This window comes from Microcaecilia unicolor, chromosome 1 (assembly GCF_901765095.1).
Source record: "Microcaecilia unicolor chromosome 1, aMicUni1.1, whole genome shotgun sequence".
In the NCBI taxonomy this organism is placed as follows: domain Eukaryota; kingdom Metazoa; phylum Chordata; class Amphibia; order Gymnophiona; family Siphonopidae; genus Microcaecilia; species Microcaecilia unicolor.
This window is the reverse complement of record NC_044031.1, coordinates 730,973,375-730,995,045: the sequence shown is the minus strand read 5'-3', so window position 1 is coordinate 730,995,045 and position 21,671 is coordinate 730,973,375. Positions and strand designations below refer to the sequence as shown.

General features: G+C 42.3%; 1 protein-coding gene across 1 annotated transcript in view; it reads left to right on the top strand.

The window, feature by feature from the left end:
* The window catches only part of PPIP5K1 (diphosphoinositol pentakisphosphate kinase 1), a 283,513-nt gene that overhangs the window by 26,326 nt on the left and 235,516 nt on the right, over positions 1-21,671 (top strand). Inside the window, 1 exon segment of the mRNA XM_030189638.1 lies at positions 11,116-11,645. Coding sequence (XP_030045498.1) covers positions 11,484-11,645 — 162 coding nt within the window. The 5' untranslated portion in view covers positions 11,116-11,483.

Genomic DNA, 21,671 nt, shown 5'->3' with positions numbered 1-21,671 from the left:
TGGTCTTGCATTTCTTTGGGTTAGTTGCCATCTTTCTCTCTTTTTTTTTTTTTTTTTTGTCTTCTCTTTAATACTTGTTTTCATTCCCCTCTTGATTTTTTTTATACTGCTAGAAAAGGAAGGTAGCCTATAATTGGGGCAGTAGTCTATTTTATTTCATTGTGCATAGTTGTGATGACACAGTAAAGAGGAGCCTGTAATTGTCTGCCGATAACATTTGCTTTCCACATTACCATGAGCAAGTGCTGTAGCCTTAATGATAGAGCTTGTGCGCTCACGAGTTTCAAAATTGTGCCAATGCAGCTATCCATCGCTATGCTATTGTAAAAGGAGAAGGCATGTAGAGAGGAAATGGGAGAAATATATTTATTTTGGAAGAGAAGAAAAGGATAAAAAGAAGCTAGAATTACTTGAATAATTATTCAGTTCCTGTGCACTGCTGGGTGACTGACACCAGATTTATTAAATAGAATATTGTGCAATTTGCTCTCTAAAGGTTTTTTTTTTAACTAAGCCGCGGTAGCATTTTTAGTGCACGCTAAATGCTAGAGATGCCCATAGGAATGTATGGGCATCTCTAGCATTTAGCGCGTGCTAATTGACGAATGGCAAAAACGCTACCGCGGCTTAGTAAAAGGCCCTATTAATCAAAGGGCTCGTATCTATTATGATGCGAATCACAAACATTTGTTTGGTGTGAGTTAAAATGATAACAGAACTAGGAGTTGGCCACAAGACAATTTTGAGCCATTGGGGAATCTTTTGATGAGTGACAACATGGGGTAAATGTTCAGTCAGCGTCTGCATTATGTTCAGATATTCATTCACTAGCATCGGATATCCGGGTTTGTGCGGCTGGCTATGCCTTAGAAGATAAAGGGAAATGTGAAAGGGGATGGGACTCAATATACTGCATTTCTGTGGTTACAATCAAAGTGGTGTACATACTATATACAGCACCTGGGACAATGGAGGGTTAAGTGCGTCACAAGGAGCTGCAGTGGGAATCAAACCCAGTTCCTCAGGATCAAAGTCCGCTGCACTAATCACTAGGCTACTCCTCCACTCCACATAAAGATAGGTCTGAGTTTTATGCAGTCCGATTTGTCCAGTTAACTTAGGCAGTGAAGTGCTGAATGTCAACACAACAGCATAAGTACTGACTGCGCCCCTGCACCACCTACAAAGTAGCTGGCTACGGCTTTAGTGGTTTGTGCTGATATTCAGTGGACAGCCACACACAAGCGATTTAACCGGCCAGGAGCCTCTCCTGCCCAGTTAAATTGCTTTGAATATTGATCCCATAGAGTTTATTGAATGACCCGACATGGACAGTGATTTGGCCTTGGCCTGTGTTGGAAGTCAAGGGTATGGTGGTCTCAAATGTAGATGATGATTGTGACAATAATAGATGAAAGCAGTTGCCTGAATGCTGGCAAGTAGCTTAGAACTATGAACATAATATTTTTCTTAAGAAGCAAAGTACACAGGCAGCAAACTCAGTAACTGGTTCCTAGGAAGAGATACTGCTGCAACGGTCAGACATCATAATCCTGGGCTGCATAGAAGGAGAGAGGCAGGAACTAAGAGAAGAAGCTGGCGGTGAGGGATAGGAGGGAGAGTGCCTGAGGGAAGCAAATGAGGGAGGGGAGAGTGCCTGAGGGAAGCAAATGAGGGAGAGGAGTGCAGGAAGGCAAAAAAAATAAAAAAAAATAAAATAATTTAAGCAAGATTGTTCACCTGTAAGTGATGATTTTTTTTCTAGATAGCAAGATTGATAGGCACACAAGTGGATGATGTTAGTTGACGGTGTTGGGACAGAACTACTGTCCTGACGTGCATATTTCTGAGCATGCATGGCCATTCCTGCAAACAGCAAGCTCCTCAGTTAATTGCAAATCTCAAAAAGGGATCTTGGGCAAGTGGGGTAGAGGGATAGGGATGGAGGCATAGAAGGGAGTGGAGCTTAGGGAAAAAGGTATAGAGCAGATTGGAATGGTGGGAAGAAAGGATTTTGGGATCAAAATAGGGGAGGACAGTCTACTCACACTCCTCCTCCCATACAGTCATCTTACTCGCATTCCATATTCCATTCCCTTCTGATCGCCTCAGGGCAGATTGTAAATCCTCTGGGGCCAGGAAAGTACCTACGCCACCTACTACTACTACTACTTATCATTTCTATAGCGCTACTAGACTTACACAGCGCTGTACACTTGAACATGAAGAGACAGTCCCTGCTCAACAGAGCTTACAATCTAATTAGGACAAACAAGAGATAAGGGAATATTAAGGTGAGGAAGATAAAATAAGGGTTCTGAACAAGTGAATAAGGGTTAGGAGTTAAAAGCAGCATCAAAAAGGTGGGCTTTTAGCCTAGATTTGAAGACGGCCAGAGATGGAGCTTGACGTACCGGCTCAGGAAGTCTTCCAGGCATGGTGCAGCAAGATAAAAGGAACGGAGTCTGGAGTTAGCAGTGGAGGAGAAGGGTGCAGATAAGAGAGATTTACCCAGTGAACGGAGTTCCCGGGGAGGAATGTAGGGAGAGATGAGAGTGGAGAGGTACTGAGGAGCTGCAGAGTGAATGCAATTATAGGTCAATAAGAGGAGTTTGAACTGTATGTGAAAACGGATAGGAAGCCAGTGAAGTGACTTGAGGAGAGGGCTAATATGAGCATAACAACACTGGCGGAATATTAGTCGTGCAGCAGTCGTGCATATAACTCACTGTGAGCTACTGTTGAAAAGCCATGCACGGAGGCTAAACTCCCATCCTTTGACAGAGAGCAGCCCAGGATCCAGCGGCATGGCACAGCAACAGGAAGCACAGGGGACAGCCTGCCAGGGAGAAGCTGTGTCTTATTTGTGATGTGCTCTTTCAGCTAATGTCATATTTTGCTCAGCTGACTTAAAGCAAATCTTCAGAACACAGCAGTTTTAGCCATAAGGGGAGGAATTCAGTAAAGGTCGTCCAAAGCGCAAATTCTGTAACGGCAGTTCTGCATGGAACAGCCTTTATAGAATACTAACTTAAGTCCACATTCTCGCACCTAACTTTACCAGCAATTATAGCAACCAAAGGCTGACGCAAATGTTGGCGCTGAAGTCCCAGCTGTTAGCCACAGTAATGATAGTATTCTGTAACCCTGCGCCTAATTTCCAGACACACCCCTGCTCTGCCCAACCCCTTCCTATGGCCACTCCCACTTTGGAGTGGAGTGTGATGGATATTAGGCACGGGGGTTATAGAGTAGGGCGCAAGACATTTCTGTGTGCAACTACTAATTGGCTCCAGTTAATGCTTGTTAAGGTCAATTGATCTTTTTTTTTTTTTAATTTTCTTTATTAATCATTTAACAATTCACACAACAATGTGATTATGCAATTCACATTCAAATAACAAGAAAATCACTTTACATGAAAATATGAGGGAACAATGAGAACTATTTTCAGTCCACTATAAAAAGAAAAAGGGATTCCAAGAAAAGGAAAAAGACAAAAATATTAGATTATTATTACACAATTGCTACCTCTAAGTTCAGACTCCAGCCTGCTATGTAGGAGGGCATGTAACAGTCACTTCAACTCTAGCATCTAGGAAATCTTTAAGCTGTTTAGGGTCTACAAATTGAAATTGTTTGCCCTCAAGCAATACAATGCATATACAAGGAAAACGTAAAACAAAATTTGCTTTCAAGGCTTCTACTCTAGGACGCAGTTCCAAAAAGGCCCTGCGTCTAGCTTGTGTCGGCCTGGAAAGATCAGGAAAGATCCTAACCTTGGAGCCCATAAACAGTTCATCTAAATGCCTCAGGGAAAGTCTTAACACTGCGTTCCGATCCGGTTCCAGCACAAAAGTGACTCACATTGTAGTCCTATGGGTAATCACATCCAATGAACTTTCCAGGAAGGAAGTAAGGTTCATTTCTTCACCCATTTCTCGTCTAGGGGGGTCTCCCAATGTCCCCCTGATATTCCAGATGTAATGGGCCCGAGTTATGGGAGGCAATGAATCTTTGTCCATTCCAAGAATGTCAATCATATATTTTTTTCGCCATCTCAATTGGAGGAATTAAAGGAGACTTGGGGAAATTAAGGAACCGAAGGTTAAGTCTCCGAGACTGGTTTTCAAGGTATTCCAATCGTTTATGCAAAAAGTTATTATCCTTGACCAAAACGGATTCCAAAGACCCCATTTCTTGAATTTTGGTGTCCACTTTTTCAATTTTAGAGGACTGCTATGCTGTCACCTGTGCCTGTATCAAAACTGCTTCTGAGAGAGTTTAATATCGTTAGTATTTTCTTTTAACATACTTTGCATGGAGGAGTGGGTGTTATATACCATATCCCACAGTGATTCAAGTGTCACAATAGGGGGCTTATTCCACCTGATGGTAAGAGGAGGTGTGGTGGGTTCTCAGTACGAGAGAGCTTATTTAACAATACCTTGCAACAGTACCTTTAAGGCCAATTCGGCCGAAAACACAGGGTCCGAGGTCCCACTCAAATTCGCCGCTGGCCTCCCCTCTGTCAGCTCCGAATTTACCCCTTCGGTATCGGATACTGGCCGGGCTGTAGTGAATAATTCACTTCCTGGCTGTGGTGGATCCCTGCAGTCTCCGGGGCTCAGAGAAACCCCGTCTCCGCTTCCTATCGACGTCGGCGCGTCAACAGTTGCAGAGGGAGTCGACATGCATAGAGGTCCCGGTGGTGTCCTGGGGAACTGTAAAGTCGATTGCTTCAATGCTGGCAAGGACCCAGGAGCCGAGGGAAGCTCCCTTACCTTCCCCCTCTGTTTTCCCATCGCGAACGACGAGACGAGGGACCCGCAAAAGGCAACAATTCACAGCGTCCCCAGGGAGCTTACTCAGGTGTGTGTGATCAAAGCGCCATCTTGGAATCCGATGTCAGTTGATCTTTTTGATATGCCACACCTTACTTTGGGCACCATGTATAGAATCTGAGGGAAGCTTAATTCTATCATAGAGTGTACAATCTAGCTGCCACAGAGAACTATGGAACGAGCTAGCTCTGTGGCACAGAGATACCGACGCTTTTACTTCTAGTTTGCTCCCTGAAATCCAGATCAGGTTTGTATTGGCCACAGTTATCTGATAACTTACTGTATGTACTCAAATATAAACCCATCTGAATATATGCTGAGATTATATTTTTACCCTTAAAAAAGTGGGAAAAATGTTAACTTGAATGTATGCAGAGGGTTTATATTCAAGTGTTCCTCCCCCATGGTGACCGGCGTCTCTCCCTCTCCTACATCCTTCCCTCCCGCAGTGACTGACACTTTTCTCTTCCTTCCCGTCCCCCTGTGGTTATGGGCACATATGGACCGGCCCTGCTTGGAGTTACTCCTGTGTAGGCGTTGGTGTCCAGTCTTACTAGTAAGGAGATATGACGGTCACCGTGGGGAGAGGGGAGAAGGACAGAATATTGTGTCGACTCAACTATTAAACCGAGAGAGTAATTTTGGGGCTTTTTTTTTGGGCCCAAAAATCTCAGCTTATTGTCGAGTGTATATGATATATGGAAAGAATTTCTAGTCAGCCCATTCCTCAGTGGGGAAAGTGCCTGGAAGCCCTCATTATTCCCTGATAAATTCATGATACTTGGTTCTTTATAGGTTGTGATGCCCACACTACTACTACTTATCATTTCTAAAGCGCTACTAGACGTACGCAGCGCTGTACACTTGAACATGAAGAGACAGTCCCTGCTCGACAGAGCTTACAATCTAATTAGGACAGACAGACAGACAGAACAAACAAGAGATAAGGGAATATTTAAGTGTGGATGATAAAACAAGGGTTCTGAACAAAGTGAATAAGGGTTAGCAGTTAAAAGCAGCATCAAAAAGGTGGGCTTTTAGCTTAGATTTGAAGATGGCCAGAGATGGAGCTTGGCATACCGGCTCAGGAAGTTTATTCCAGGCATATGGTGCAGCAAGATAAAAGGAACGGAGTCTGGAGTTAGCAGTGGAGGAGAAGGGTGCAGATAAGAGAGATTTACCCAGTGAACGGAGTTCCCGGGGAGGAATGTAGGGAGAGTTGAGAGTGGAAAGGTACTGAGGAGCTGCAGAGTGAACTTATAGGTCAATAAGAGGAGTTTGAACTGTATGCGGAAACGGATAGGAAGCCAGTGAAGTGACTTGAGGAGAGGGCTAATATTAACGACACTGGCGGAATATTAGTCGTGCAGCAGAATTTTGAACAGATTGAAGAGGAGAGAGATGGCTAAGTGGGAGACCTGTAAGAAGCAAGTTGCAATAGTCTAAGCGAGAGGTGACGAGTGTGGATGAGGGTTCTGGTAATGTGCTCAGAAAGGAAAGGGCGAATTGTGGTGATATTATAGAGAAAGAAACAACAGGTTTTAGCAGTCTGCTGAATATGTGCAGGGAAGGAGAGGGAGGAGTCGAAGATGACCCCAAGGTTATGAGCTGATGAGACAGGAAGGATGAGAGTGTTTTCCACAGAAATAGAGAATGGGGGAGGAGGAGAGGTTGGTTTAGGGGGGAAAGTTGAGAAGCTCAGTCTTGGTCATGTTTAGTTTCAGATGGCGCTGAGACATCCAGGCAGCAGTGTCAGACAGGCAGGCTGATACTTTGACCTTGATTCCTGCTGAGATTTCTGGTGTGGAGAGGTAGATCTGGGAGTCATCAGCGTAAAGATGATACTGAAAACCAGCGTAAACATTTGCTAAAGTGGCCTTTTATTGGCTCTTTAGTAAGTATCCCAGCCTACTAGAGTTCCAGTTTTCTTCAGTACCAGTGCAACTTGTAAAACTGTTTACTACAATACATGTAAATTGATTTCATATTTTCTTTGTGGCATTATATGTTTGTGCTGGTTTAGTGCGTACCATATAAATCACTACATGGACATTGATATGGGAGAAATTTGATGCTTATTAAAAAGTTGTTCAGAGTTTGTGATGTAATTGGGAGGGTGGAAGGGGGGGGGTTGGGGATATTGTTTGTGGGTTTATTGTGACATGGTTTCATTATGTTTTAATGGATGTGGTTGCAAAGAGATACTGACCACGTAATTAAGAATTTCCATAGGGGTTGAGAAAGGTGGGGTAAGAGAAGGGGACGGAGTTGAAAGTAGAGGGGGGGGGGGGAGCGGTTTTCATTGGAATGTAGAGATGCTGTTTGATCTGTTGATATTTTGATATGTAGTGAAGAAGTGCAAAATTATTAGTTTTGTTTGTTATGTATTAGTCTGTTTCTCAATAAAAATGATTTCAACATAAAGACCTACATGGACTTGAGATTCAGTGGGTGGGAGGTATTGATTTTGCTGGGCACTTCCAGGCCGTAGAGTAGCGAAGTGGATTTTTTTGAGGGTGGGGGCTATTTGGAGTTTCAGAGCGGTTTCCCTGTTTTAGTCTGTTGGCAAGCTTTTATTTCGATAGATGCTAGCAGGAGGAAAATCGGTCAGTGAGCATAGAAATCCACCAGGGAAAACCAAACTTTTTTTTTTTTTTTTTTAATTATCATTTTAAAAAACTAAAAACAAAAAAAAAAGCAAAGGTAAAGAAAATGTGTCTGTGCAAATATACATACTTGGTCCGTTTTAGCACAGCCATTTGAAGCTCCTTATATGGTAACTGATCTTAAGAATGAGCATCTATTTTTAAGGACATCACTTTGTTTCAGTATACTTTCACCCATTTACTCGATAGGCAGTTGAAAATAGAATGTTCCTTAGCAGAAGAAATTTGGATGTTTGTATATGCAGGGATTATAATTACTTGGAATTGCATTCAATTGTAAAGACAAATTGTGGGAATACCTTATGGGGAGATTGTTTCTGTCTCTGACCTTGTGACGGTGAGGTAGATGTTTATTCTTTGTTGTGATTTAGGAGTGTGGTGTTTTAGTTACCGTTTCATGCTAGTTGGTTTGGGAACTCCAGACTGTATTTACTGAGATTTATTAACTGCCTTCATGAAGAGATTCATCTGTAATCCCGTTATATTGGGGATTACTAACCTGATGAGAGACCCCTCCTTCAGAGTACTGGGGAGAGGAAGTGGGTTGGAAAGGGAAGTGTGTATGGGGAATTGCTGTGGGAAATTAGATGGATAGGAGATATCATATAGAGTTAATAAAAGGTCTTTGGTTGCCTTCATCCCTGCCAGGACCTGTGTGGAGAGGGGGTGTCCTGGTTAGGCTCAATAACCTAAGGCTGAATAAAGAGATGGTTTTTGTCAACAAAAGCGTTAACTGTGGATGTGTGAGGAGTGCTCCAGGGGGGGTAAAAGGGTCAACCCAGCCCGGGAACAGAACAGGAAAGAGCCTGTTCGGTACCAGAGGCAGCAGCTTAAAGAAGTGCCCCTTTGGAGAGAGGACAGTCAGGGAGGCCTGGTCCTAAGTGGGTCCAGCAGCTGGATAAAGTCCAGCAGGACCACTTTCTGCAAAAGCTCTGCAAACACAGCCTTGAATTATTCTGCCCAAAAGGATGAGTATTAGACTGGAGGTAAGTACTTTAGGATTTATAAATGGACTATCAAATTACACCAAAAGTCGAACTGGCACTTCACCCTTTTTTGAACAGGTTACCCGGTTTGGATACAAATTGAACTGTTTGATGCTGAGTAAACTGTTACCAGAGAATATAGAGTTTGGATAACTGCCTGTTGCAGCATTAAGTAAAGTTTGTTTCATAAAACCTGGACTGGAGTATTTCTTTGGAGTGAAAGTGAAGTTTATTTGCGCCTGGACAGATAAAGAAGATAAAAAGTGTAGCTTAAAACCGTACAGCCTACCAGAGTAAGTCTGGCCCCGGCCTCTGCCCAGCTCAGTAAAGAAATAAAACTTTTTCTATGTACCTGGTTCGGGTGCTGATGCGAAGAGCTAGCTGGTTCCTTGAACTGTATGATGAGACACGGTTACAACCCAGTTATTTATTTATTTATTTTTATGTCTGTCGAATCACTTGATCAAATTTTGTTGTGATTTACTTTACTGTTTGTTTGCTCTTTCTAAATGCAAATGTATTCAGTATAAAGTTGTTGGATAATTTGCTCGTGGAGGAGTAGCCTAGTGCAGCAGACTGAGAGCCAGGGGAATCGAGGTTCAAATGCCACTGATGGCTGTTTGTAACCTTCGGCATGTCACTTCATCCTTTGCCTTGGATACAAATTTGAGGCAAGATTTCCTATCCCATGCTAATGTGATTTTAACACGCTCTTACCACCATCCATTTAGTCATTGGAATATCCCAATTGGGTAGTCCATGTTTTTTCTTTGGATGACTGTACTAGTTGTTTTATCTTGAAACTGCTACCATATAACAAAAAAGGCAGCATCTGCATACAGTCTGTATAGTTGCAAGTCTTTGGTATGTGTACTTTGCCCAAATATTCAAATGGAAACCAATCATGTTGTTGTTTTATTTGAAAATTTATTTTTAAATACCTAATGTTAAAACTGGTTCATGTAGTTAGCGACTGATATTTTGTGTGCATGACTTAGGTGGAAAGCAGCATTTGTGTTTGAAAGTGTCCATATATGTGTGTTTACCTTCATTAGCTCAAACTCAACCAGTTTTGGAATCAAACTGCTTGTTTTGGAAATGAGCACTGATGATTGTCCCAAGGCCCCACCTGTTTGTAGTATGAAAGCAGGATACTCTTAACACCTCTTGTATACATAATAGTACTGATTGAGCCATTTTACTAAAGCCAACATATGTTGAAGTATTTCTCATGGCCTTGGAGAAGGAAAGGGAGACCTGACGGTTGAAAAGTTGAGCAAAAGGGAAGTTTACCTTCAAGGGAGAAAAGATGTTTTCCATTTCCACAACGTGATGTTGGGAAATGCTGTAAGTCTGTCATAGCATTGAGAAATTCTATATTTTGAAGTTCCAGGCTATGGTATTTATCATTGTCCAATTCTTTTTAGCTGAATAATAAGTGTTGTATCAAAATCAAGTTTTGAACATTATATATGAAGACTACGTACGACCACTTAAACGTTCGGAAAAAACTAACCTGTTTAAAAAGGCATACCCTACCAATCCCAACATAAATGCCTGATCTCTGCAACACAACAAAACTAAAGTACGAAATGCACATAACACAACTCTTCCGTTGTATGATTCCCTAATGTGGCTGTGCCACATGAACTTGATCTTACCATGTAAGCCACGTTGAGCCTACAAATAGGTGAGAAAATGTGGGATACAAATGTAGCAAATAAATAAATATATGATTTTGTGTTCACATTCTGGGAATGCAACTACGTCACTTGTATTCCATTTTTATGCGGTAAAATTTTATAGTATTTAGTCTTAATATAGATTGATTAAATGTGCACCTTAGTGGTTGGTACTAAGATTACACTAGCCCCACTAGCCAGATAATGCACACAGATATATGTTGAGTAGTGTTAAAAAAGAATAGCTTTTCATATCCCTTGTTGTTCTGGTGCGATTTGGAAAATAGAATGCTTGGATTGTAAAGTTTTGCAGTCTACCAATAAGACATAGTTTAATGGTCACTGTAGAATGTGGCTTTAAATTCAGTGGACTTCTTTTACAAAGCGGCGTTACCGATTAGCATGCGCTGAATACGAAGAAGCCCATTTTAGGCCCATGGGCTTCATCGCATTCAACATGCCCTAATTAGTAGCGCAGCTTTGTAAAAGGAGCCCCGTGTATTTGAAAATGTGTTTATTTATAAAATTTGATGTGCTGTCCTTTTTATAACATGAGGTAGCGCAGTTTACAATGCTACTTGAATAATAGACCGTGACGCATGTATAAAAAAAAAAAAAAGATGCAGTGCCTATCCCCTTCAGTACTGATTAGGCATCTAGAAAAGCTAGATTGAAATATTATGCTTTGACACACTTCTTAAATGTAAATATTAGTTACCATTGGCACTAAAGTAGTATCAGCAGTTTGACAAGGCAGCAGTACCCTGAAGCAAAGTCATTAAGGGCTTGGTGATGGAAGTGAGGGTTGGAATGTAGTATAATAAGCTGCAGTCCAATAATATAGAGAGCGCTTTTCAGATGTTTTGCTACAGAACTCTGCTTTTCTTCCTATACCTGAAAGTAATATAATCTTTTCAATCTCTTTTTCTTTCTTCAGCTGTTCCTGATGGATGTGATAAAAATTTCTTTGGTGCTTTTAGAACTCCTGCAAGACCCTTCTGGTGTCCTCAAATGCTACCTGCTTCTATAATTTTAGCCTTTTCAAACCCAAAGCCTCTGGCTCCTGGCAGCTTTGCCATAATTGCACGTTTTCGCTCTCAGACCGTGTTGGCACGCTTACACATGCAGGTTAATCTCCGCCCTCCCCCACACTTAACAAAGTATACGCTTTGCACCAACCTCACTCACCTACAGCTGATCCTACTCATCTTCCTCACCAGAGGGCTTAAAACCAGTTTTCTTTCCCCATCACTGTTGTTTCTAAGTGATGATTTTGGAGCGGGATGGTAGGCCTCCTCGGCTGTGATGTCATCCCTGACTCCCCCCAGTGAGGGCGACAGCTCTGCTCCCAAGTTTTTTGTCGGTGCACGAGATGATGAGACAGACTTTCTGGAATCTAACATGAATCTGGATGAAGTGGACTTTTATGAGGATGAAGAAGAAGAAGAAGATGAGGAAGAAGACTTGGTAAGAAATTACTTGTTTTCTCTGACTTTTCTCTCTCTTTTTTGAAGTTATGTTTGTGCTACTGAGAAAGCTCTCTCCAAAACTAACGTTTAGATTAATTTTAAGCGTAATAGAGCAGCTGTGGTGTTTTTGTTTTTACAAATTTTGAATGGATTAAAGCTGTCACTCAGTAAATTATCTCCATGTACAATCAAGTAGAGAAGTGCTGTACCCATCTATACTCTGCAGCATTTGTGTTTGATGTTACTGTGAATTGGTATATCTTAGACTTCAATTTATGTATGTGAAAAAGGGGCGACTATAATGTATGAAAGATCTTTTGTTTAATGTTATGACTGAGTGTGAACTGGTAAGAAAAAAAAAAGGGTAAGGACATGAGAAATTCTGTAGAATGTCAAGTGTCTTTTTCTTAATATCGGTGTGTTTGCTTTTCACTTCATTTCTCTTCATCTTTTTTACCTTCAAATAATGTAAAATACATTTTGTTTGTTTTAAAATGTTTTGGGGATAAAATATTTGCACCTTTTATGTCAGATCTTGGCTTCTGGTTTTAAAAATCTCTTTCAGAATACCTGTGTAAATTGTTCACACTGTATTCACACTTTATAAGGCAAAGCATAATGCTTACGTGGGGCTTCGCAGTGCACCAATTTTACTTTGAATACGTAATAATCAAAGGTAAATGGGAGAAAGTGTGTTCAGAAGTTTTAAGGTCTAATATCTCTACTGCTATTAAACAAGTAAAAAAAAAAGAGGAGGATTTTAATGTCATTTCAAATTTTAGCTAGATTGACTGTGTTTGTGGTTTTTTTTTTCTTTTTGCTACATTGAGCCTGCAAATAGGTGGGAAAATGTGGGATATAAATGCAGCAAAATAAATTAATGTTCCATCTTTTCTTTTATTTTGCAATACAATATAGCATCATACATTTTCTTTCTTTACTGATATTCACGTTAGCTTTATGAGGCTGTCAAATCAACAGTACCAAAAACTGAAGATTCTTTTCTCTAATATTTCAGTAATACGTGTTCTTATGATAAGTGCTCCATTTTCTCAGTTTCGTCAGTCTCCAGACAGGTACACCGAAATGATTCAAATAGCTGGGTATTAACCCTCATAATAAGGGATGATCACACGACCACTTAATATTGAGTAATTTTAATACATTTGATCTTCTTGGTTTGACTAGACAGTTTTGTTTTCCCACTAGGGTTAGGTGGCAGAATATTAACTCTCCCCCCCCCCCCTTTCTATCAAGCCATATTGTCTTGATTCTCTGTTTTGACTAGAAGGCCAAGCTGGGACCATTCTTAGCTCATGACTCTCTTTACAAAAGAGTTTCACTCGTAATTGATTTTTATTTCTGTCTTAATTTTTAATTTTTTTTTAAATAACAGGTTTATTACTGCTTGATTGTAACATCATTTACTCTGGTTTCCCACTAAAGAAACTTCAGATGCTCCAAACCACAGCCATTCAGCTCCTCTGCTGTGCTCATAAAACAGACCAACTTTCTTCCTTATTGAAAGATCATCATTGGTTACCTATCCCATTTGGGATACAATATAAAGTTCTCTTATTAGCATATAAGGCTTTTCAGCTTGGAGCTCCACTATTTATCCAATCTTACTATCCCCTATAACCCTGCCTGCACACTACTCTCTATCAACAACCACTGAATGGTCCACACCGGACTAGAGAGTTGCACGGGAACGGGGTTCGCGGGATTCCCGCGGAACCCGCGGGATTCCCGCGGGGACGGAGGCAGTTCCTGCGGGGTTCCCACGGGGATGGAAGCAGCTCTGCGGGGTTCCCGTGGGGACGGAGGCAGTTCCTGCGGGGTTCCCGCGGGGATGGAAGCAGTTCTGCGGTCTTCTCGTAGAAGTGTAAGCTGCACCTGCACCAGCCTCTCATCTACCGAATACCAATTTCTTTGAGTGCTGTCTTCTCCTCCTCCTCCTCTTCTTCTTCTTTGCTTTAACAGCACAAATGTGGAAAGTCTTCCATTAAGGAGATGGTAGAGTCACAAATGATGACGGAATTCAAAAAGGCGTGGGATGAACACAGAGGATCTCTAATTAGAAAATGGACGTTATATAAAACCTAACCTTAAATGGCTGCATGTGTGTGGATGTGTCAAGTGACGCTTAGATGGCAACTCTGGCTGTGATGAACTAGGGCTGATACCTGGCAGACTTGTATGGTCTGTGTCTCATACATGGCAATCTGGTTTAGGATGGGCTGGAAAGGGCTTAGACATCAACTTCAGTGGCTGGAACATGAGCACAGTGCTGGACAGACTTTTACGGTCTGTGTCCCACAAATGAGAAGACGAATAGACTGGAGTGGGCTTCAACGGCAACTCCAGTAGTTGGAACATAAGGATAGGGCCAGATAGACTTCTGTGGTCTTTGTTCCAGAAACACGAAGGAAAGACCATAATCAATATCACACTCGTTGATTTAATGATGACTTGATCATGAGTGTGACTATTGGCAGAGTGGATGGACCGTTCAGGTCTATTTGCTGTCACTTACTATGTTACTATTAATCCTCTTTGCTACCAGGCTGGTGCACAGACCTCAGTTCTGACACAGGCACGAGAATCAGATGTCACCTGACCTACTGGCGCGTGCATGTGGCGACCTCTCAGCACACAGTGCAAGTGAATTGGAGACAAGTCTTACATGTGCGCACCAGAGTGTTCCAACTTCCGTTCCTTCCTTGCCTACAGTGCTGTGGCTCAAATCCAGAGAGAGACTGAGGGAGCTAACTGGAATTTTCTTTTATGTACCATTAAAATTCTTACGGGGACGGGTGGGGACGGGTTGGGATGGGTTAAAATTTTGCGGGGATGGGTGGGGATGGGTAAGATTCCAGCGGGGACGGGTGGGGACGGGTAAGATTCCAGCAGGGACGGGCGGGGATGGGTAAGATTTCTGTCCCCGTGCAACTCTCTACACCGGACCCAAAACGGTACAACACGAACATACCAGACACTGTGCTTTTTTCTTCATTGTTCCCTCCCTTTGGAACAGCTTACCTCGCAAAATCTGGAGTAAATTGTCACTCATGCATTTTAAGACAGCCATCAAGACATGGTTGTTCAGCAGGCTTTCGATGTATAGGAGGTTAGGAGTTGTCCGTATTTGCACTTCTTCTTCCCCTTCCTAACCACTCTCTTGCTTCTCCCTCTTCTTGTCTTCTACTGTTGAACCGTTGAGCATGATACTCTTGGTATTTATGTGAATTTTCATATCCCAAATTGTAGTTCTTTTCTCTCCTTCTCCTCTTACTCTGTACACCGCTTTATTTTGCGAGACAGTTAAAGTGGTATAACAAGTACATGTAAAGTACAGTAAGCAACATTTTATTTTCTCAATGGGGTTAGGCTAACAGGTGCTGACCTCCCCATATTGTACAGATTCTCAATTTCTCAGCTAACCTGACTTGTCAGAACGGAGGGTATATCCTTCAGTTCTTTTTGGCTCCTCAGCTCCTTTTTTTTTTTTCTGGCTTTCTGCCTTTTTACTTTGTAGCACTTTAGCATCTCTTTGTGGGGCTGGATGACTTTTTTTAAATGTGAAATCTCACTGCAAACCGTGCAGAGCTTTGAAGACAAGACAGGAAGGAATTTGGAGTTTTGCTGTTCCTGTATGCTGTATCCTTGGTTCCTGGCAACTGAGCTTACACCAAACCTGTATGCAAATAAAAGCTAAGTGATTCTATTTACCTATGCTGAGTGTCTGAGTGTTGTCTGCATGTATCTTTGGGAAAGCAAAAGAATTATAGAAGCCTTGGCTAGCAGTATAGATTGCAAGCTAACAATGAAGAGCTTGCAGTAGTCTGCCTAGTGACCCGGTTGGGTAGGCAGGATAGACTGTGGGCCAGTGTCAAAGAGCTTGTAGTAGAGGCTGTATAGTGATCTCACCGGCCACAGGAGCAGTGGGTTAGTTGCATGCAGAGCTCACAGCATAGGCGGCTGCTTTGCGGCTCATGCCAAATGGTACCAGAAGTGGGGTTTCCCTAAAGATATCCTGCAGATAACACAGCTGTGCATGCAGTTTGTAGTGTTGCTGTGTGTGAATTACTGTTTGTATTTGCATTGCTACTTGTGGAGCACTTGTAGAAATGTTTAAGTTTTAGGTGCAAGGCAACAGAATAGAAAGATACAATGGCTACCCGGTGAGTCAGAGCCAGTAGCTGAATTTGTAGGTCATTGGGCCAGCCCTACGGCTTGGCCAGAGTGTGATGCTGTGGTCACACTTGTGTGCTTGAAACAAGCACTAGAAACGTTTAGATTTCCACAAATGTGGAAAGGCAGAATGCAGTGCAGCTAGAGAAATAAACTGGCTTTTTTTTTTTTTTACTGCACTCCTTAGATTAGACGATGCTTTTGCAGAACAAGCAACTGAGATTGAATCTTGGTTTCGAGCTCCTTAACTATTGAAGAAGTAAATGTACTCTCTAAAGAAACGTTAGAAAAAGCATTGCAGTGTGCACAGGAATTAAAAGATAAATGCACCACCCTAGCTTGCAGAGTTGTAAACACACAATGTAAGTGAAGGAAGAGCGAGAAGTATAAGTAAGTGAGAGCTGAGCTTATTAGAGCTATTGTCCGAATCTCAAAATGGGACCCACATAATTGGAAGGGAGATGTCACAGACTCAGAAAGTGAAGAGGATTTTTTTTTTGTTAAGTGAGGAGTAAGATACAGGTAGACAGAAGTGATAAGGCCATGGCACATGCTGTGCAAATCAAAGGGTGAAGTAGGGAGAAGGGCAGACCAGACACAATAAGGGACTTCATGCAGGCAGAAATGTTAGATATAAACATGCAATTTAGGCAAAGACCTGGAGAAGGAGTTCTGAAATTGACAGTGAGGTTGTGGGATGAGGGAGCAGACTCTGTACAAATCACCAACAGCAGAGATGCAGCTTCTGGGGTCTTGAAGCTCACATCCCACCCCTGAGATAAACACTGAAAGGATTACAAGCACACGGAGCATGGTCTCTGGTTGAATGGATAACTGGGCAGTTCAGCATGCTTGGGCAAATCCTAGGGACATAGAGGAAGATAACACAGCATGCAATACAGTGACAGAGGAGCTGGCAATTAAGAGAAATGGGGATGCAAGCCATGATTTACAATGCCACACCCTTTCAGTGCCCTGACGTGACATTTACTGCAGGGATGCGGACCCTAATAATTAAGCAAACCCCTGCACACTTGAAAGGCACACTCCTAAGTATGCTGGCAGGAACACAGGGAACGTCAGTCTTAGATGTCACCCTCTTACTAGGGCAGTTAGATGACATGGGGGTCCCCTTGCAGCTTAGGCAAACACAGTATTGGTTAGCAGAGAAGACAAAGAAAGAGATAACATGCATAACCAGAAGGCAAATGTTTACTGACCTACTAAAAGCAGGTGTTGATAAGAAAGCATTTGATAAGCAGTCGACCACTGTGGTGTTAAAACTTTGGGAAGAAAAATGTCAGACAGCAGAGAAACAAAAGGGGCAGGAAAAGAAGCCTGCTGCGCTCCCAGCAGAGGGAAACCAGAGACAGAGCAGGACAATGACAGACCCCTTCTCCTACACAGTGACAAAATTGGCAGATTCTCCTGTTTTCAGTGCGAACAGTGGGTACAGGAGATCTATGCCCATACGTCCCACTCACAAGTTATTGGTCATAGGAAAACCACACAAAGTCTTGATTTAATTGATAACAGAAACAGAAAAGATCCTTTTGCATTGTAGTGCAATGAAACTGAAGGGAGAAACTGCTGTTGTAAATGGTTATGAGGTTGCCAGCATACCAGCAAAGTCTTTGAAAGTGAAAATGGCAGTGGGCCCCTCCCTTCCATTTACAGCTGTAGTGTTTGTGTATGACAAAGTGGAGGGCATGCTAAGCGCTGAGATTCTGTCAGGAGGAACAGTGCACACATATTGTGGGACATTGGGCCCTGACAAACACATGCATGAAGTTTGTCCCCTTAAGCAGATTGTGAGATGCTGTGCAAAACAGTATCTCTTGCCTGGGGGACACATAGAAATAAGAGAGAGGGACAGGGAATTATTGCATGGGTGCCAGTTGATCTGCTCTAAATCCCTATCATAACTCAGTGTGGTCTGTGCCTAGCCAGGATATGAAGAAAAAAAGCTGTTTTTCAATGGGAGTCTGAAGAAGAGAGAGACTTTGCTGAGGCAAAAGCAACTATCATGCAGTATCAGACACTAAGCCCCACTGATCTTACGCAGCCTTTTGAAGTAGAAGTCAAGTATTCAACAGATTGTATAACTGGCAACCAAACAATTCAAGTGAAGATAGGCGTACCATTAGCAGGATTGGTATGGGACAGTGGCCTAGAGTCCAAGACAGAGGTTGCCCGGAATGAAACAGTAATGAGGACACAGTTATGAGAAGGTATGCCAGCAATTGTTACCATCACTAAAATCTGCCACATGTGTATGGAGCTACAGAACACGTTCTGCATAGAGGCCCCATCATATGAAGAATTTACCTGCAGAGCTGCAACTACAAGTAGGCTTACAGACAGTTCCGTCACAGCTACCAACAAGAGCCACGTATAGGTAGCTGCAGCTTTTCAACCAGCAGAATAAACTGATCCTTGTCTGCATAGCACTGGGGCTAGCAGGTATGCTGAATTGTAGGCTGTGACGATGATCATCCAGCACACAGTACTGGAAGAGAAAGACTGTCATCTACACCAACAAAGACCTGACACAATGGCTCCCAGACTGGAAAGCCAAGATGTGGGAAATTCATGGCAAACCTCCTTGGAATCCTGTTTGGCAGTTGGGATCTCAGGGATCCATTGCTGTAGGACATGTGGATGTCTACACCCTGCTGATCACCTCCTGAGCCTGTGCTGGTCACCAAGCAGAAATAGCAGAAGTACATTGTGTGACTGCATCACTAACAGATGAAGAACTGTATGCAAAGGCCAAGTGATCATATTAGACAGGCATTTGGGGAAAAGAAAACTCAGTAATGGGCCATTCAAAGAGGCATGCCCCTCACTATAACACAGGTCGAAACAACAGTGCAAGAATGCAATCCCTGTCTCACAGTGAAAGGGTGGCCAATGACTTCTAAACTATATGGCCACATTAAGTGAAGCACACAAGCAAATGAAAACTGGTTGACAAGCTATAGTAGACCTCTGCCATAAGATAACAAAAAGCAATATGTCTTAACAGCTGAGGATACCATTTCTGGGGTCATTGTAATTGATTCCATGGTCAGTTGTGACCAGAAGAGCACCACCATAGAAGCCCTTATGATCTTGATGTATAGGATGCCAAGAGAAGTTTCATTCAGACAATGGAAGTCACTCATCAGGCAAACCGTGCAACAGTGGGCTGCTGAACTTGAAGTCATCTGGATCTTCTGTATTGCCTAGCATCCCAGGGCTTCAGGGTGGAGCGAATGCATAAACAGACTGAGACAAGAAGTCACATGCAGGAATACACCCTCTTGTACACTAAAAGGCTGGGTCAAAACAAACCCACAAGTGGTACCCAATCTGAACAATCACTCATTTGGGGGAGCCACACCTTCTTTGCGATATATGGGTTTGCAGTGATCAGAGCCTGAAGTGAAGGCTCTGGAGATAGAGGTAATGCCTGGTTGAAAAGTACTGACTGGTTGCGTTATGTTGCCAAAGAAACTGTACTAGACCAGGGGTAGGAAGAGATCGTGCCTCAGGGATAGCTGCATACACCTTTCTGGTAGGGAAAGATGAACAAACAGATGCACACCACATTAGAGGCTTGGTACAAGACACTTTATACTGGGCATTCCAAGTGACAGGGGAAACAAGTGTTTAAGATGTAGAACACATCTGTTAAACACTAAAAATCTTGTGCACAGTTGCAGTGAGAGTTTCTATGCCGGAGGAAAGTTGACAGTGTACACTCTAAAGAAACGAGTTCTGTGTGAAAAGGGGATGCTTATTTGGTGATTTGTCAGATACTGCTGTTTGTTTCTTTCCACAGGTCATCACTCTCCTGTGAAAGATGAAGGCCTTCCTTCAAGCCTGCAGTTTGAACCTCCTGATAATCAGTACCAGGACAGCATAGTCTGGCAAAACCCTTAACAAGTGGTACTGTGCCACTGCAAAAGTGATCAGTGACTGAAGTGATAATCAAATGGACTTCCGGTTGTGCTTACACATTCTGCCACTTAAAGCAGGGAGTGGGTCATGGACTGAGTTAAAGACTGACACTGTGACTCTGTATACACGCACACACTGTGTTGGAGCCAAATCTGGCTACTGAATATTACTTGACCTGAAGATTGTATATTAGTACAAATACCATTACATTTATACTTATGCTCCACATTTTTAGGGTAGGTAAGACCTGAATACTGGTAAAGCTAAAAACATACCTGTAACATGAGCTAATTATGTAGTGTTACCTTGAGATGCCCTCAGGGGGCCGGCGATGGTGCAAACCTAACTGGACATGTAGCAGCAGTACTATTGCAGCAGATGTTAACCTACTTTCCGTGGAATGATGGGAACCGCAGTAAACTATGTGGAAGTTAGGCAGTCACCTAAGTAATAATAAGTTACCTGTTATATATATATGTGTGTATGTATATATGTGTATATATATGTGTATGTGTGTATATATATATGTACACTAGCATTGTAGTACTATGTTATTAATGCAGGACTTTAGTAGTTTCCCAGGCAATTGCCTAGGCATATATTCTATGTATTATATTATTTTAGATAACATTAGTATTATAGTATGAAGTGAATTTCCTTTTTAAACTGTATACTTTGTTAAAACCTGAACAGCATTCTGAGTCAAAACACAAATTCCTCACATTCCTTCCCAACTGATGATGAGGGAGAAACCCCAGTACTTGGTAAAATGCTAGAGTACCTGAAGATGGAACTGATGGCATGGGGAGGTGTGGGTGAAGTGGAAGCACAGTGGTCCAAGCTGAAAACTGCTATGGCAACTGATCTTTACGCAAGGAAAGTAAACAAGAGAAAGAGGAAGCCTATTTGGTTCTCCAAACAAGTGTCTGAAAGAATAAGGGCAAAAGAGGCTTCATTCAAGAAAAACAGAAGAGTGCAACAAGAGGATCACAGACAAGATTATTGGAGTAAACTCAAAGAAGCAAAGAGGGAAATACAGCTAGCGAAAGCGCAGGTGGAAGAAAAAAATGGCTGAAGATATTGAGGTGACAATATCTTTTTCAGATATATTGGGGAAAGGAGAAAAGAGAGGAATGGAATTGGTAGACTGAAAGATACTAAGAATGGTTATATGGAGAGTGATGTAGATAAAATGAACATGCTAAACAAATACTTCTTGGTGTTCACGGAAGAAAATCCTGGAGAAGGACCATGGTTGTCTGCCAAGGGAGTATCTGGGAATGGAGAGGATATTGTACAGTTCATGGAAGAAAGCGTTTATAAACAGCTTGAGAAACTGAAAGTGGGCAAAGCTATGGGACTGGATGGGATACATCCCAGGATATTGAGGGAGCTCAGAGAAGTCCTGGTGGGACCTCTTAAGGATTTATTTAATAGATCTTTAGAGAAGGGAGAAGTTCCATGGGACTGGATATGAGCTGATGTGGTTCCTCTTCACAAAAGTGGAGACAGGGAAGAAGTGGGAAACTACAGGCCGGTAAGCCTCATGTCGGTAGTAGGAAAAATAATGGAATTGTTGTTGAAGGAAAGGATAGTTAATTTCCTAGAAGCCAATAGGTTACAGGATCCGAGGCAACATGGTTTTACCAAAGGAAAATCGTGCCAAAGGAATCTTATTGACTTCTTTGACTAGGTGACCACAGAATTGGATGAAGGACACAATCTAGATGTAATCTACTTGGATTTCAGCAAAGCCTTTGCTACAGTTCCTCACAGAAGACTCATGAATTATCTGAGAGGACTGAACTTAGGACCCAAAGTGGTGAGCTGGATTGGAAACTGGTTTACCGACAGGCGGCAGAGGGTGGTGATAAATGGAATCTGC